The sequence below is a fragment of the Dicentrarchus labrax genome, unplaced genomic scaffold (assembly GCF_905237075.1).
Source record: "Dicentrarchus labrax unplaced genomic scaffold, dlabrax2021, whole genome shotgun sequence".
Taxonomy (NCBI): Eukaryota; Metazoa; Chordata; class Actinopteri; family Moronidae; genus Dicentrarchus; species Dicentrarchus labrax.
This window is the reverse complement of record NW_026136723.1, coordinates 3,585,244-3,604,504: the sequence shown is the minus strand read 5'-3', so window position 1 is coordinate 3,604,504 and position 19,261 is coordinate 3,585,244. Positions and strand designations below refer to the sequence as shown.

The window sequence follows — 19,261 nt, the reverse complement described above, 5'->3', positions numbered from 1 at the left end:
CACACATGGGGCCCACATGGGGATAATGGTTGACAGTTTAAGGAGCCCACATGGACACGCTGGCTCAGTTCCCAGAAATCCCAGCAGCTCCTGAAGAGAATCCATCATTAATAACTGTGTTTGTTTTCCCTGCAGCTCGTCTGACAGGCTCGCCATCATGCCCCGCCCCTCACTGTTCCTCCTCTTCCTCCTGGTCCAATCGGCCTCTCTTTCTTCCGACAACGCCAAAGAGAATATTCAGGAGGTGACTCTGGCAGCCATCTTGCCTCTGACTAATACAGACTATGCGTGGTCGTGGCCTCGCGTGGCGCCGGCGCTCCACCAGGCGGTGCAGCAGGTGAACTCGGACCCCTCGCTGCTCCCGGGCATGAAGCTCCAGCTGGTCTATGGCAGCTCAGAGAACCGCGATGGCTTCTGCTCGGACTCCATTGCGCCACTGGTCGCCGTCGACCTCAAGCTGTCCCACGACCCCTGGGCCTTCATCGGCCCCGGCTGCGACTACTCCTCCTCGCCCGTCGCCCGCTTCACCACCCACTGGGACGTTCCCATGGTGACAGCTGGCGCACGCGCCATCGGCTTCGAGCACTACGCAGCGGTCACCAACACGGGTCCCACCCACAAGAAGCTGGGCGAGTTAGGCGAGAGGATCCAGGAGACATTCGGCTGGCGGCAACACGCCATGCTCATCTTCAGCGACAACAAGGACGCCAACGACGACCGGCCATGTTATTTCGCTGTGGAGGGGCTCTACACGCTGCTCCTCAAACGCAACATCACCATCCGGGACCACGTCATCGAGTCTGACAACGTCAACTACAAGTCTGTGGTCCAGGAGATCCGTGACAACGGCCGAGGTCAGACGCTGCTTCCACTTCCTGTTTCAGTTCCTTCCTTTCAGCCGAGGTCACTCTCAAACAGGAAGCAGAATGCAATTTCCTGTAAAATCAGGAAGTAGGAAGTAGTAGTAGGAAGTAGAAGTAGGAAGTAGGAAGTAGTAGTAGGAAGTAGGTCGTTAACCCTTTAATGACTCATTTGTTTCTTGGTAACATTCTTATGAACTGCTGGGGAGCTAACCACTAACACGCTAATCATTTCTTCTTCTCTGCTCTAAATTCCAGTTAGTGATTATTCACACACACACACACACACACACACACAGTAACACACACAGTAACACACACACAAACACACACACACACACAGACACAGTAACACACACACAGACCACACACACACACACACACACACACACACAGGCACACAGACACACACACACACACACACACACACACACAGTTGTTATATTTTATTATAGGACAATTAAAACATAAGAAATTTAAATTTAAATTACAGAGAGAATATTTTATTATGAATCAGATTTATTTTTAATTCAAAACAGATACTAAATTCACAGTTGTGCAAAATTTCAATTACGAAGTTATGAATACACACATTCCCACATCATTAAAACAATTTAAAACAATTTACTCCCCCTCCCGCCAACTTTTATAAATAAATATTCCCCCCCATCAAATACACACACACACACAAACACAACACACACACACACACACACACACACACACACACACAAGTTTACTGTGAGAGCATCCAACGTTTTGTGTAATGTGTATATGTAATCAGCTCTGTTGGAAGTGTGTTCTATTGATTTCTGGCAACAAAAGAAAGAGATGATTTACCAAATGAAGTCCTGCGTTTAGGAATACTGCACTCTCCCCTGGTGACTGATCGGGTAGCTCTTGTTGTTGTTTCTGAGCAGAGTGTAACCATCTTTTTCAAAGGAGGAGCAGTAGCATTATGAATGATTTTAAACTGTAGGCATACGTTTGTGCATTATTAGATTTTCAAGATTTAAAATACTATATTTGGTGAGTATATGACAGTGATGATACTGACGTGTTTTTTTGTCGTGAATCTTAAGGGCACTTTTATATAATGATTCAAGTGGTTTTAAGGCTGTTTTACATGCCTGAGACCAACTTCTCATGCAACAGAAAAGATGTGGGAGAATCACTGCATTTATGTGATGCTTCAACAGTAAGAGAGTTTCTTATGTGTCTGTAGTTTATGAGGTTAAATTTCAGTGTGTTACTCAGCTTTTTAACATGATTTTTAAAACTAAGAGCTTGATCAAGGGTAACCCCTAAATATTTGAATTCATCCACATTTTTTATTTTTTGCCCATTTACTAAGATTTCAGGACAATCCCTGAGTTTGCTCCTGGTGCAACATGTCAAGGTATTCTTGAGCAAGATACTGAACTCAGAATTGCTCCCAATGCCATGCATCGGTGCGTGAATGTGTATGTGGCACATAGTGTAAAAGCACTTTGAGTGGTCGGAAGACTAGAAAGGTGCTATACAATGGTCCATTTACCATCCAACAACCTTCTGCATTTCCTTAGTTAATTTCATTGCAACCTCAGTTGCATTTTTCCCGTGAGTATATAACACAGTATCGTCAGCATACATCATTACACACAGATGTGTAGTCTTATATAAGTCATTTATATATATGCTGGAAAGCAGCGGCCCTAAAATTGACCCTTGTGGCACTCCCAGGGTGCATACTTTAAATGGGGATAGAGTATTGTTCACCTGCGCACACTGATGTCGGCCACTCAGGTAAGATTTAATCCAATTTTGTGTGTCTATGGGAAGGTCATAATTTGCCAGTTTGTTTAATAGTATGTCATGATTAACCATGTCAAAAGCCTTGCACAAATCAAGAAAAACTGCTCTCACCACTCCTCCCTGATCTAGGTTTGTTTTAGTTACTTCAAGGAAGTAGCAGCATGCTGTTTCTGTTGAATGTTTTTTCCGAAAGCCAAACTGCATAGGATGTAAAAAAGCCCTGGAATCGAGGTAAGCAATTAGTTGTTCTGCTACAACCTTTTCAATGACCTTTGAAATGGCTGGCAGGATGCTAATAGGTCGATAGTTACTAACTTCCTGTTTGTCACCAGATTTATACAAAGGGGTTACTATAGCAGATTTCAAGGCACTGGGAAAAGTGCTTTCATTAATAGATTTGTTTATTATTTTAGTTAAAGCAGAGGTTATAGATTTTTTATGATGTTTTAGAGAGGCAGTATCAAGACCATATATGTCTTTTGCTTTGCTATTGGACAGGGTTGAGAGGACCTTTCTAACCTTTATATCATTTGTTGGTGTTATACGAAAGGCAGAACTGTCACAAACTAAGGAGTGCTGAGGGTGGATCTTTGGAAAATTCTGACCCAATGTTTGCACAGAATTTAAAAAATAATTATTAAAATTTGTAGCGACAGCTAGGCTATCATCTTCAATATTTCCATCTATTTTAAGCTGTATGCTGTCATATTTGGGCTTTTCCTTTCCAGTTAGTTTGTCAATGCTTTTCCACAGTCTTTTACTGTTCCCTTTGGCATCTCTAATAATTTCAAGGAAGAAATCTGCTTTTGCCTTTCTAAGTTGCATTATGACTTTATCAGTAATCCATCCAGACTTTAGACATTTTTTTAGGGAGGCATCTCTTTTTTCCATTAAGTCCAAGAGATTGCTATTAAACCAAGGCAGACTCTGTTTTGCATTAGATTTCCTGGCCATTGTTTTTGTATATTTTATTAACATATCTTTAAAAGCTGGCATTAGATCATTGCATGCTTGCTCACAGGATTTATTTTCAATAGTTTTATTCCAATTTGTTTGTTTTATTTCATTTTCAATAAATACTAGATCTTTCTTTGGAATAAAAGATATATTGGGGTTATTTTTTCAGTGAGATTTGATTCCTATACCGTTATCTAGTTAGCTTTCTAGCAGCTAGAGTGAAATTATGATCTGACAAACCAGTAATCAAGTTGTATGTTTTAGTTATCCTATCTGGTTTATTTGTAAAAATTAGATCCAGTAGGGTTGAGAAGATTTTGTTATTCTTGTGGGTTTATTTATCATTTGTATCATCTGATATGTTTTGGCAATATCCTTGAGCTTTTTCCTGCGTGCTTTGTCAAGCCAATTTAAGTTGAAGTCACCCATAAGTATAACGTCTTTACTTTCATGTTGTTTAAGAATTTCTGATAAATTGTCAAAGAAAACATTTGTAGCAGTAGGAGGTCGATAGACTGAAAAAACAACAAATGACATTTCAGGGGATAAAGTAATATTGACCCCTACACACTCCAGGGAGTTTTCATAAATATCAATTTGTTTGCTTTGAATGTTCTCTTTAACATAACCCCCGCCTTTCCCTTTACATCTGTCTCGTCTGTATATCTTATAACCTGACACATTAAATACAGATGAAGGAGTTGTAGGAGTTAACCAAGTTTCTGTGAGACACATGTAATCGAGGTTTGAGTCTGTTAATAAATGTTCGAGTTGTTTAGTCTTTGATATGACGCTACGTATATATTTAAATGTCCCCCAAAGATGCCTTTCGGTTTTGTTTTTGGGTTCCATAGTATGCTCGCGTGGTTTACAGTCTGAAAGAGTTTTGTTTGCTGTTGTTTGAAGAGCACGGTGGTAGTCTGTGAAGCACTTGTCTTAGTACATGGTCCAGCTTTTATCAGCATTTGGGTGATGGCATGTTCAGACACAGAGTTTGTCGGAGGATTTTACCTCGTGATCCTGCGGGATGAGCGTCACAAAAGTAGGTCACCGGTCAAATATGCACATGTTGTTGCGGAAATTGAGCTCACATTGAGCTAACATTGAGCTAACGTTGAGCTCACATTGAGCTCACATTGAGCTAACGTTGAGCTAACATTGAACTCACATTGAGCTAACATTGACCTAACATTGAGCTCACATTGAGCTAACATTGAGCTAACATTGAGCTCACATTGAGCTAACATTGAGTTAACATTGAGCTCACATTGAGCTAACGTTGAGTTAACATTGAGCTCACATTGAGCTAACATTGAGCTAACATTGAGCTCACATTGAGCTAACATTGAGCTAGTTGCTCGTTAGCTACATGACTTTGTGTTCTTCCTCTGTCCTCTGTTTCAACAGTCCTCTTTTTCTTCTTCAGTGGTGTACCTGTGCTGTTCCTGGGACATCTTCAGGACTCTGTTGGTCCAGTTCTGGAGGGAGGGGGTGGAGTTGGAGGACTATGTGTTCTTCTTCATTGATCTGTTTGCTGAGGGTTTGGGGGGCCGGGGCCCCATCAGGCCGTGGTACAGAGGAGACCAGGACGACTTTGCTGCCCGTCAGGCCTTCAGGGTGAGACATTATTATTATTAATACTTGTTATAAGTAGTAAGTATTGTTATTAATATTAATAATCATAATAATGAATACTGTCTGTCTGTCTGCCTGTCTGTCTGTCAGAGTGTGAAGGTCCTGTCCTACCTGGAACCTCAGAATCCAGAATATCTTCAGTTTGTTGAAAGTCTGAAGATCGACGCCATGAAAATGTTCAACTTCACCATCAAAGACTCTCTGGTAGCTAATGTAGCTAATGTTAGCTTATAAATAGAGTCTGCTAACGTTAGCTTATAAATAGAGTCTGCTAACGTTAGCTTATAAATAGAGTCTGCTAACATTAGCTTATAAATAGAGTCTGCTAACGTTAGCTTATAAAACATTACTGCTAACATGGAACATATTGTGTGAATGTGCTTTTAGCTGAATAACGTAAGCTAACGTTATTCAGCTAAAAGCACATTCATCATTGCTAATGTGGATGACTTGCTAGCTAGCTAAAGTAGCAAAACACTATAGCCGGATATCGTTATACATCATGGCAAAATGTCTATGTTAGTTGGCTAACATTAGCTTCCTGGCTAACTTTAAGCTTTAAATCTATGAATATATATTTACATGTTTATGAGCCATTGTCTCTGTGTCTGTGTCTGTCTGTCTGTCTGTGTCTGTCTGTCTCTGTCTGTCTGTGTCTGTGTCTGTCTGTCTCTGTCTGTCTGTCTCTGTCTGTCTGTCTCTGTGTCTGTGTCTGTGTCTGTCTCTGTGTCTGTCTGTCTGTCTGTCTGTCTGTGTCTGTCTGTCTCTGTGTCTGTGTCTGTCTGTCTGTCTGTCTCTGTCTCTGTTGTCTGTCTCTGTGTCTGTCTGTGTCTGTCTGTCTGTGTCTGTGTCTGTCTGTCGTCTGTCTGTCTGTCTCTGTGTCTGTCTGTCTGTCTCTGTGTCTGTCTGTCTCTGTGTCTGTGTCTGTCTGTCTCTGTGTCTGTGTCTGTCTCTGTGTCTGTCTGTCTCTGTGTCTGTCTGTCTGTCTCTGTCTGTCTCTGTCTCTGTGTCTGTCTGTCTGTCTCTGTCTGTCTGTCTCTGTGTCTGTCTGTCTGTCTGTCTCTGTGTCTGTCTCTGTGTCTGTCTGTCTCTGTGTCTGTGTGTGTCTGTCTCTGTGTCTGTGTCTGTCTCTGTGTCTGTCTGTCTCTGTGTCTGTCTGTCTCTGTCTGTCTCTGTCTCTGTCTGTCTCTGTGTCTGTGTCTGTCTGTCTCTGTTGTGTCTGTCTGTCTCTGTCTCTGTCTGTCTCTGTGTCTGTCTCTGTGTCTGTCTGTCTCTGTGTCTGTCTCTCTGTGTCTGTCTGTCTCTGTCTCTGTGTCTGTCTCTGTGTCTGTCTCTCTGTGTCTGTCTGTCTCTGTGTCTGTCTCTGTGTCTGTCTCTCTGTGTCTGTCTCTCTGTGTCTGTCTCTGTGTCTGTCTCTCTGTGTCTGTCTGTGTCTCTCTGTCTGTCTCTCTCTCTGTCTCTCTGTCTGTCTCTGTCTCTCTGTCTGTCTCTCTCTCTGTCTGTCTCTGTGTCTGTCTGACTGTCTGTCTGTCTGTCTGTCTCTGTGTCTGTCTGACTGTCTGTCTGTCTGTCTGTCTCTGTGTCTGTCTGTCTGTCTCTCTCTCTGTCTGTCTCTGTGTCTGTCTGTCTGACTGTCTGTCTGTCTCTCTGTCTGTCTCTGTGTCTGTCTGTCTGTCTGTCTGTCTCTGTGTCTGTCTGACTGTCTGTCTGTCTGTCTCTCTGTCTCTGTGTCTCTCAGTACAACCTGATAGCGGGGGGTTTCCATGATGGAGTGATGATGTACTCTCAGGCTCTGAATGAGACTCTGAGCGAGCAGAGACCAGGACCAGGACCAGGACCAGGAGGGGTCCAGAGGCCCAGAGGGGACGCAGTGACCAGGAGGATGTGGAACAGGACATTCCAAGGTGAAGACAGACAGTTTGTGATGTTTGATATGAGAATGGCTGACAGCAGATACAGTAATGTTATACACATATAAACATAAACATATAAACATATAAACATATAAACATAAACATATAAACATAAACATATAAACATATAGACACATAAAGATATGAACATAAACATATAAACATTAACATATAAACAAACATATAAACATATAAACAAACATATAAACATAGAAACACATATAAACATGTAAACACAAATATATAAACATAAACATATAAACATAGAAACACATATAAACATGTAAACACAAATATATAAACATAAACATATAAACATATAAACATATAAACACATAAACATATAAACATAAACATATAAACACATCCACATATAAACATGAACATATAAACAAACATATAAACACATCCACATATAAACATGAACATATAAACAAACATATAAACACAAACATATAAACTTATACACGTAAACATATACACATAAACATACAAACATATAAACATAAACATATAAATATAAACATATAGACACATAAAGATATGAACATAAACATATAAACATATAAACAAACATAGAAACATAGAAACACATATAAACATGTAAACACAAATATATAAACATATAAACATATAAACACATCCACATATAAACAAACATATAAACTTAGACACGTAAACATATACACATAAACATACAAACATATACACATAAACATATACATGTAAACATAAACACATAAACACATAAACATAAACATATAAACATATACATATAAACATAAACATATAAAAATATAAACATAAACATATAAACATATACACAAACATATAAACACATGAACACATAAACATATACACATAAACATAACACATAAACATATAAACACATATAAACACATCAACATAAACATATAAACATGTAAACACATAAACATATAAACACATCAACATAAACATATAAACATAAACACATAAACATATAAACACATATAAACATGTAAACACAAATATATAAACATATAAACACATAAACATATGAACATAAACATATAAACACATAAACATATAAATTAGGGATGGGGCCGATCCGATCCAGTATCGGTAACGGGACCGATACCAGCGTAATTCACGTATCGGAATTTCCCGATCCAACCTGCGCAGATTTCCGATATCCATGAGCCATGTGTGCGCTTTAACGCCGGCCAGTCTGCTAGATGGCTGCAAACTGTGGAATGGATTTCCTGAATGGAGGTGCGGCTCAATGAGACACAGAGTTATGAGACACGCCTCTGCTCAGGAAATCCATTCCACAGTTTGCAGCCAGCTAGCAGGATAGCATTGAGCAGCATTGTGGCTAGCCAACATGTCCGCTGTGTGGAAATACTTTACACTGGAAACACCGCAGAGCAAGACAGCAAAATGCAATGTTTGCAAAGCCGTAATTCAGAGACCCGGAAGCGCCCTCGTGTCTTACAACACTACGAACGCAATCAAACATTTAAAAAAGCACCACACGAAACAGCACGAGGAATTTTTAGGCGAGCTGTCAGGAATCACTTCTGGAGTCATTCCAGAAACAAGGTAAACTCCAGGCAGACAACGTGTGTGTGTGTGTGTGTGTGTGTGTGTGTGTGTGCGCGCGTGCGTGCATAAGATGTTTACAGTTATTGCACTTTTCTTATATTTCAGATAATTGACATTTTAAAACCTTGATTTATTGATACTACAAGAGCCAGTGTACTTGATTTGTGCTGTTCAGATGCACACTGTTTTACTGATAGTGTGTGTGTGTAAGATGTTTACACTTATTGCACTTTTCTCATATTTCAAGACTCAAATATTTGACATTTTGGGAATTTAATAAATATTGACATGACAAAAAATTTGAAACCCTTACAGTTACATATTTGTTTTCAGAATGGGATTTTTCCTGTTAACAGGATTTCCTGTTTTTCTGACTTCCTTTTCTGACCTTATACTTACCTTAAGTTGCCTTTTGGGACATACATGCATACATACGTACATATCATACTTGCCTGTTGAGAGGAGTTTATTTCAGCCTCATATAAAATCAACAATAATGATAATAATAATATTAAAGCAAACACAGCTCTGGTATCGGAATAGTATCGGTATCGGCCGATATCCAAATTCAAGTATCGGGATCGGATCGGAAGTGAAAAAATGTGGATCGGTGCATCCCTAATATAAATATAAACACAAACATATAAACACATATAAACGTATAAACACATACATATATAAACATATACACATAAATATATAAACATATACACATAAACATACACATAAACATATAAACATACAAACATATAAACAAATACACATAAATATATAAACTTAAACACATAAACATATAAACACATAAACATATAAACACATAAACATAAACATATAAACATAAACATATAAACATACAAACATATAAACATATACACATAAACATATAAACAGATAAACATATAAACACATAAACATATAAACATATACATATAAACATATAAACATATAAACCTACAAACATACAAACATATACACATAAACATATAAACATAAACACATAAACATATAAATATATAAACATATAAACACATATTCAATTCAATTCAATTTTATTTGTATAGCGCCAATTCATAACAGAAGTTATCTCAGGACACTTTTCAAATAGAGCAGGTCTAGACTGAACTCCTTATAACATTATTTACAAACACCCAACAGTACCACCACGAGCAAGCACTTGGAGACAAGGGCAAGGAAAAACTGCCTGTTAAAAGGCAGAAACCTAGGACAGATCCTTCGGCTCTAGGTGGGTGGTCGTCTGTCTCAACCAGTTGGGGTGAGAGAGAGAGAGATGGACAGACAGAGACAGAGAGACAGACAGACAGAGACAGACAGACAGACAGGTGCACAGCAACAACAGTATTGGTAATGGCAATCTAGCAGGACCATGGCAGGAGGCTCCACCAGGATCCATGAGAACCTGCAAGACGAGAAAGCACAAGAACTCCGGGGAAGAAGTGAAGTTAGTAACATGCATTAATGGGACATGAATGAGTGCAGAAAGAGAGAGAGAGGAAGAGAGGAGCTCAGTGCATCATGGGAAATCCCCTGATAGTCTAGGCCTATAGCAGCATAACTAAGGGATGGTTCAGGACTCACCTGATCCAGCCCTAACTATAAGCTTTATCAAAGAGGAATGTCTTAAGCCTATTCTTGAATGTGGTGAGGGTGTCTGCCTCCCGACTAACTATATCTTTAGACAGTGAGTCTCTAAGGTTTTTGGGGTCAAGAACAAGAATTTTGTTTCTCTCTGAGTTTCACATCAGGAAATTGCAGCTCATCCAGGATTTTATGTCCTTAAGACATGTTTGTAATTTAGATAATTGATTAATTTCATCGGGCTTGATTGATAGATATAACTGCGTATCATCTGCATAACAGTGAAAGTTAATGGAGTGATTCCTAATAATTTTGCCTAAAGGGAGCATATATAAAGCAAATAGTATTAGTCAGAGTACAGAACCTTGTGGAATTCCATGACTAACTGTGGTATTTATTGAAGATTCATCGTTAACGTGTACAAACTGCGAACAATCTGATAAATATGACTTAAACCAGCTTAGTGCGGTTCCTTTAATGCCAATTTGATGCTCAAGTCTCTGTAAAAGAATATTATGGTCAATGGTGTCAAATGCAGCACTAAGATATAATAATACAAGTATAGAGACATATCATTGTCTGAAGCCCTGGTTATTAACTTTAACCAGAGCTGTCTCTGTGCTGTGATGAACTCTAAATCCTGACTGAAAATCCTCAAATAAACTATTGTTATGTAAAAAGTCACACAACTCTTTGGCGACTACTTTCTCCAGAATCTTAGAGAGGAAGGGGAGGCTAAAACCCCTGGGTCAAGAGTGGGCTTTTTAAGAAGGGGTTTAATTACAGCTACTTTAAAGGACTGTGGTACATATCCTGATAATAAAGAAAGATGAATCATATCCAGTAAAGAAGTGCCAATTAAGGGTACGACTTCTTTAAGCAGCCTAGTTGGGATCGGGTCTGATAGACAGGTTGATGGCTTCGATGTAGAAATTATTGAAGTTAACTGATGAAGATCGATAGCAGAAAAACAGTCTAAATATATATCTAAGTTTACATTAGTTAAAGTTCCTGAACTTGGAGAGCCACTGATAACTGTTGATGGCAGTTGGTGATTAATTTTCTCTCTAATAGTAATAATTTTATTATAAAAGAAGCTCATGAAGTCATTGCTACTTAAGTTTATGGGGATATGTGGCTCAATAGAGCTGTGGCTCTCTGTCAGCCTGGCTACAGTGCTGAAGAGGAAACTAGGGTTATTCTTATTTTCTTCTATTAGTGCTGAATAATACGCTCCTCTGGCATTATGGAGGACCTTTCTATAGGTTTTAAGATTATCATGCCAAATTGAGCGATATTCTGATAATTTAAAGAGCGCCATTTCCTTTCAGATTTCCTAACTTTTTGCTTTAAATGGCGGGTTTGGTGGTTGTATAAACACATAAACATATATACACATAAACATATAAACATATAAACATAAACATATAAACTAGTGCTTTCAAATGATTAAAATATTTAATCGCGATTAATCGCATTAATGTCATAGTTAACTCGCAATTAATCGCACATTTTTATCTATTCTAAATGTCCCTTGATTTCTTTTTGTCCCATTATTTTTTCTCATTTTAATGCTCTTATCAACATGGAAAAGTGGATCGGCTTGCTTGTTGTTTTTATTGAAAAATCATCCATTGTCGCCTGGCTTTGACGAGGGGGCGGAGAATTCGCATCAGCTGTGTGTTTGGCCATCAAGTGGTATTTCAGACTGGACGTGCTGCAATGATAGCTCAGTTCACAATGACAAAACACACAGATCACTTTGGTCTTGTCAATGGAACCATTTGGCAACTTTTTAAAAGTAAACTTTCCATTCAGAATATTATTGGCGTCCATTTCGGCGTCTCACGCTCGCCATCCACTCAAAACGTAACGTCTACTACTCTTAAACAAGTGTGTGCAGCATGCCTGATGTTGTGATTCCGGTCTAGCTTGATCCGGTGTGGTGTTGTAGTATTTCTAACGTTACTAGTTGTTGCAACAGCATGCGAAAAAAACTACAAAGTGTGCTAGGCCAAAAAGAACGTTAATCTTGCGACAAAAAAATTGACACCGTTAAAATGGGTTTGCGTTAACGCCGTTAATAACGCATTTAACTGACAGCACTAATATAAACATATACACATAAACATATAAACACACAAACATATAAACATTCTTCTGTGTGTATCTGGTCCTGTGTGGGGGTCTTGTTCTGTTTGGGGGTCTGGTTCTGTGTGTATCTCGTTCTGTGTGGGGGTCTGGTTCTGTTTGGGGGTCTGGTTCTGTGTGTATCTGGTCCTGTGTGGGGGTCTGGTTCTGTGTGTATCTCGTTCTTTGGGGGTCTGGTTCTGTTTGGGGGTCTGGTTCTGTGTGTATCTGGTCCTGTGTGGGGGTGGGTCTGGTCTCTGTGTGTATCTGGTCCTGTGTGGGGGTCTGGTTCTGTGTGTATCTGGTTCTGTGTGGGGGTCTGGTTCTGTGTGTATCTGGTTCTGTGGGTATCTGGTTCTGTTTGGGGGGTCTGGTTCTGTGTGTATCTGGTTCTGTGTGGGGGGTCTGGTTCTGTTTGGGGGTCTGGTTCTGTGTGGATCTGGTCCTCTGTGTGTATCTGGTTCTGTGTGGACTTGGTTCTGTGTTGTTCTGGTTCTGTGTGGGGGTCAGGTTCTGTTTGGGGGTCTGGTTCTGTGTGGACCTTGTCCTGTAGCGGACTGTGAGAACTGGGGTCTCAGCTGACTGTGGTGGTTTTCCTGTTGGTTGGTGGTTTCAGTCTCAGACGTCCTGTCTTCATGTTCCCAGACTCACAGCCAGCGCTAACAGGCTAACAGGCTAACAGGCAAACAGGCTAACTCCCTGCTGACCTCACTGTGAGACCCTGTGTGTGTGAGCGGGTATATATCTGGTTCCCATGGTGACCTCACAGAGCTGATTGGTCGGTCGGGCTTGTTAGGTAACAGACGGACTGATTGGAGGAGAGTTTCTCATCGTCAGTGGATCACAGATCATTAATCAATACATTGATTGATTTATGTCAGTGTAGAAAACATATTATTATTATTATTATTATTATTATGAAGATAATAAAATGTTAATAACAATATATAAATAATATTATTAATATTATGAATATTATATTGTTATTGATGATAATAATCTTTATTATCCTCAGTGATCATTTATATGAATGTTTGGGATATTCCAGCTAAGGTTTGCAGATTATTAATATAGATATATATATTAATATATGGATTATTTTTGAGCACTCTCAGGACAGTAGCTCGCCGTCAGTGAACCTCGTTATTGTTTCAGAACAGGAAGAGACAGGAAGTCATCGCTCATCTGTCGCTGAAGCTGCTGCTGACAGTTCCAGGAAAGCTCTCGGAGAACACGTGGAACCTTTATTTCTACAGAGGCTGACTGGTACTCATTCTTACTGCAGTATTTATACTTCGTCCCTTCAACCACGTGTCCTCTGGTCCGGTTCAGACTGCGCAGACAGACCGGAGCCGTCCAAATAAAACTGTCTCCATCCGTCATTCTCACTTTAAATCAGCCTCTTTGTCTTTAACACAAACACAAACACTGAGAGACACAAATCACCAAGTGTCCACAAACACTGAGAGAGAGAGACAGAGAGAGAGAGACAGAGAGAGACAGAAAGGGGGGGAGACAGAGAGAGAGAGAGAGACACAGAGAGAGAGACAGACAGAGTCTCTCAACTCAAGCGACCAAATCAAATTATCAATAAACAAAAGGAAAAATATATTGAATACTGGAAAGAAACGACCAAAACACAAAGTAAATTACAATGTAATCTGACCCTAAAACGAGAATTCAAACTGGCAAATTACCTGATCACAATAAAATGTCCTAAACTAAGAAAAATGTTGACAATGTACAGACTGAGTGAACACAGCCTGGCCATAGAAACGGGTCGCCACAGACCGAACTGGCTACCAGAAGAGGAAAGACTCTGCTCCCAGTGTGACAGAGGACAGGTAGAGACAGAGCTGCACTTTCTAACCTCATGCCCTAAATATAAAATCTTAAGAGAAAAACAATTCGCAAACATTTCCCAAATATACCCCGAATTCGAGTTATTATCAGACACACAGAAACTCCCCTATTTACTGGGAGAAATGCCAAAAAGTCAAATTATTGCAGCAAAATATGTCTCCTCATGCCACGAACTGAGGACAACCAGTGGAAACTCAGATAAATGTATAAAATAATTGATTGTTTTAGTTGTTTTTTTTGTTGTTTTGTAATATATATATACACACACACACACACACACGTTTACAGTTTTATCTATTTTATTTTAATTTTAATATATATATATATTTTTTTTTTTAACACACACGCTTACTATTTTATTTATTTATTTTATTTTAATATATTATTTTCATTTTCTAACTTACTATTTTATTTATTTATTTAAATTTTTTATATATTATTTTCATTTTCTAAATTTTTCTTCTTCTTTGTTATTACTGTTATATTGACAACAGACTACTTGTTTTAACTGTAGTTACTTTACTATTGTTTTAATGACATTTTTAGTTGACACAAACTGATTGATTGATTGATTCATTGTAATTAATTACTTATTGACTGAGATTGATTGATTGTGACTGTGATTGTGATTGAGTGTGTGTGTGTATGTGTGTGTGGAGGAGGGTGTCCAGGTGCAGAAAACAAACACAGGAAGTGACACGCTGACAGCAGGACTCAGCTGGAGACAACGACTAATGTGATTACTGTGTGTGTGTGTGTGTGTGTGTGTGTGTGTGTGTGTGTGTGTGTGTGTGTTTGTGTGTGTACAGTGTATACACTGTCATTATATATACTTTACATTATATATTTTGTCATTATATATACTGTACATTATATACACTGTATTTATATATACTGTACATTATATATTCTGTCATTATATATACTTTCATTATATATACTGTACATAATATATACTGTAAATTATATATTCTGTCATTATATATTCTGTCATTATATATACTTTCATTATATATACTGTACATAATATATACTGCACATTATATATACTATCATTAAATATACTGTACATAATATGTACTGTACATTAGATAGGAGATTCCTTCAGTGTTTAATTCAATGCCATGTCTGAATTTAACAGAGTCCTATAACAACTTTAGTCCCTCTGAAATTGATAATCTTGTAGATATTGCTGCAGGCTCACTACGATCAACATTAGACTCTATCGCTCAGTTAAAGCAAATAGCTAGGAAATCTGAAAGGAAATGGCGCTCTTCCAAATTATCAGAATATCGCTCAATTTGGCAAGATAATCTTAAAACTTATAGAAAGGCCCTCCGTAATGCCAGAGGAGCCTATTACTCAGCACTAATAGAAGAAAATAAGAATAACCCTAGGTTCCTCTTCAGCACTGTAGCCAGGCTGACAGAGAGTCACAGCTCTATTGAGCCACATATCCCCATAAACTTAAGTAGCAATGACTTCATGAGCTTCTTCTATAATAAAATTATTACTATTAGAGAGAAAATTAATCACCAACTGCCATCAACAGTTATCAGTGGCTCTCCAAGTTCAGGGACGTTTGCTAATGTAAACTTAGATATATATTTAGACTGTTTTTCTACTATCGATCTTCATCAGTTAACTTCAATCATTTCTTCATCAAAGCCATCAACCTGTCTATTAGACCCGATCCCAACTAGGCTGCTTAAAGAAGTTGTTGCCTTAATTGGCACTTCTTTACTGGATATGATTAATCTTTCTTTATTATCAGGATATGTACCACAGTCCTTTAAAGTAGCTGTAATTAAACCCCTTCTTAAAAAGCCCACTCTTGACCCAGGGGTTTTAGCCAACTATAGACCAATCTCTAACCTCCCCTTCCTCTCTAAGATTCTGGAGAAAGTAGTCGCCAAAGAGTTGTGTGACTTTCTACATAACAATAGTTTATTTGAAGATTTTCAGTCAGGATTTAGAGTTCATCACAGCACAGAGACAGCTCTGGTTAAAGTTAATAATGACCTTCTAATTGCTTCAGACAATGGACTTGTCTCTGTACTTGTATTATTATATCTTAGTGCTGCATTTGCCACCATTGACCATGATATTCTTTTACAGAGACTTGAGCATCAAATTGGCATTAAAAGAACCGTACTAAGCTGGTTTAAGTCATATTTATCAGATCGTTTGCAGTTTGTACATGTTAACGATGAATCTTCAATAAATACTACAGTTAGTGATGGAGTTCCACAAGGTTCTGTACTTGGACCGATACTATTTACGAAATTCTTGTACTTGGCCTCAAAAACCTTAGAGACTCACTGTCTAAAAATATAGTTACTCTAGATGGCATAACCTTGGCCTCTAGCACCACTGTCAGGAATCTTGGAGTTATCTTTGATCAGGATTTGTCATTTAACTCCCACATGAAGCAGACCTCTAGGACTGCCTTCTTTCATTTACGTAATATTACAAAAATTAGACACATCCTATCACAGACAGATGCAGAAAAACTAATCCATGCATTTGTTACTTCAAGGCTGGATTACTGCAACTTTTTATTATCAGGCTGCCCCAATAAGTCCATTAAAATGCTCCAATTAATTCAGAACGCTGCAGCACGAGTACTGACAGGAACTAGAAAAAGAGATCACATCTCTCCTATACTAGCTTCTCTGCACTGGCTCCCTGTAAAATGTAGAATAGAATTTAAAATCCTCCTCCTCACCTATAAAGCTCTTCATGGTCAGGCCCCTTCATATCTTAACGAGCTCATAGTACCCTATTACCCCACTAGAACACTATGTTCTCTGAATGCTGGGCTACTTGTGGTTCCTATAGTCTCTAAAAGTAGAACAGGAGCCAGAGCCTTCAGTTACCAAGCTCCTCTCCTGTGGAACCAGCTTCCAGTTGTGGTTCGGGAGGCAGACACCCTCTCCACATTCAAGAGTAGGCTTAAGACATTCCTCTTTGATAAAGCTTATAGTTGGCAACAACCGTATTGGCAATGGCAATCTAGCAGGACCATGGCAGGAGGCTCCACCAGGATCGATAAGAACCTGCGAGACGAGAAAGCACAAGAACTCCGGGGAAGAAGTGAAGTTAGTAACATGCATTAATAGGACATGAATGAGTGCAGAAAGAGAGAGGAAGAGAGGAGCTCAGTGCATCATGGGAAATCCCCCAATAGTCTAGGCCTATAGCCTATATGTGTCTAATTTTTATAATATTACGTAAATGAAAGAAGGCAGTCCTGGAGGTTTCCTTTACGTGGGAATTAAATGACAAATCCTGATCAAAGATAACTCCAAGATTCCTGACAGGGGTTCTAGAGGCCAAGGTAATGCCATCTAGAGTATCTCTGAGTTTAACATCAGAAAATTGCAGGTCATCCAGGATTTTATGTCCTTAAGACATGTTTGTAATTTAGATAATTGATTAATGTCATTGGGCTTGATTGATAGATATAACTGCGTATCATCTGCATAACAGTGAAAGTTAATGGAGTGATTCCTAATAATGTTGCCTAAAGGGAGCATATATAAAGTAAATAGTATTGTTCCAAGTACAGAACCTTGTGGAACTCCATGACTAACTGTAGTATTTATTGAAGATTCATCGTTAACGTGTACAAACTGCAAACGATCTGATAAATATGACTTAAACCAGCTTAGTCCGGTTCCTTTAATGCCAATTTGATGCTCAAGTCTCTGTAAAAGAATATCATGGTCAATGGTGTCAAATGCAGCACTAAGATCTAATAATACAAGTACAGAGACAAGTCCATTGTCAGAAGCAGAAGGTCATTATTAACTTTAACCAGAGCTGTCTCTGTGCTATGATGAACTCTAAATCCTGACTGAAAATCCTGAAATAAACTATTGTTATGTAGAAAGTCACACAACTCTTTGGCGACTACTTTCTCCAGAATCTTAGAGAGGAAGGGGAGGTTAGAGATTGGTCTATAGTTGGCTAAAACCCCTGGGTCAAGAGTGGGTTTTTTAAGAAGGGGTTTAATTACAGCTACTTTAAAGGACTGTGGTACATATCCTGATAATAAAGAAAGATTAATCATATCCAGTAAAGAAGTGCCAATTAAGGGTACGACTTCTTTAAGCAGCCTAGTTGGGATCGGGTCTAATAGACAGGTTGATGGCTTCGATGAAGAAATTATTGAAGTTAACTGATGAAGATCGATAGCAGAAAAACAGTCTAAATATATATCTGAGTTTACATTAGTTAAAGTTCCTGAACTTGGAGAGCCACTGATAGCTGTTGATGGCAGTTGGTGATTAATTTTCTCTCTAATAGTAATCATTTTATTACAAAAGAAGCTCATGAAGTCATTGCTACTTAAGTTTATGGGGATAGAAGAGTCTAACACCATAAGGGACAAAAATGGCCGCTTTGTAATCATTCAAGGGAAACTGTTCAATAGGCCGGTGGTGCTGGCAAATATCTATGCACCCAATTGGGATAATGTTGATTTCTTCAGTAATCTTTTTTACTTCTACCGGGACTGGATTCACATGATTTAATACTGGGGGGAGATTTCAACTGTGTCCTGGATCCGGAGCAGGACCGTTCCAGTACAAAAGTTACTTCACTTAGCATATCGGCACGATACATCAATACTTTTTCTTCAAGTCTATGGAGTCATTGACCCCTGGAGATTCACGTATTCAACATCCAAACAGTTCTCTTTCTTCTCCCCACTACATCAGACCTACTCTAGAATTGATTTTTTAATAGACCAAAAATTACTACCCATGATTTCTCAAGTAGAATACAACAGTATAGTCATTTCGGACCATTGCCCAGTACTTTTGGAGCTTCGGTTTCCAGAAAACATACTTCCTAAACGTACATGGCGCCTTAACTCAAGAGTCCCCTGAGATAAGCTATTGCACGCTGTGGGAAACCATG

The 19,261-nt window shown here is 38.8% G+C and overlaps 1 protein-coding gene across 2 annotated transcripts in view; it reads left to right on the top strand.

The window, feature by feature from the left end:
• npr1a (natriuretic peptide receptor 1a) overlaps nt 1-19,261 on the top strand; it is a 56,825-nt gene that overhangs the window by 2,436 nt on the left and 35,128 nt on the right. The window contains exons 2-5 of one of the 2 annotated variants that reach the window (XM_051390694.1): nt 136-854; nt 5,038-5,228; nt 5,337-5,450; nt 6,985-7,150. In XM_051390694.1, the coding sequence (XP_051246654.1) occupies nt 158-854; nt 5,038-5,228; nt 5,337-5,450; nt 6,985-7,150 (1,168 nt within the window). In that variant the 5' untranslated portion in view covers nt 136-157. The remainder of the gene's footprint in view (nt 1-135; nt 855-5,037; nt 5,229-5,336; nt 5,451-6,984; nt 7,151-19,261) is intronic. The other variant, XM_051390695.1, reaches the window with a different exon arrangement.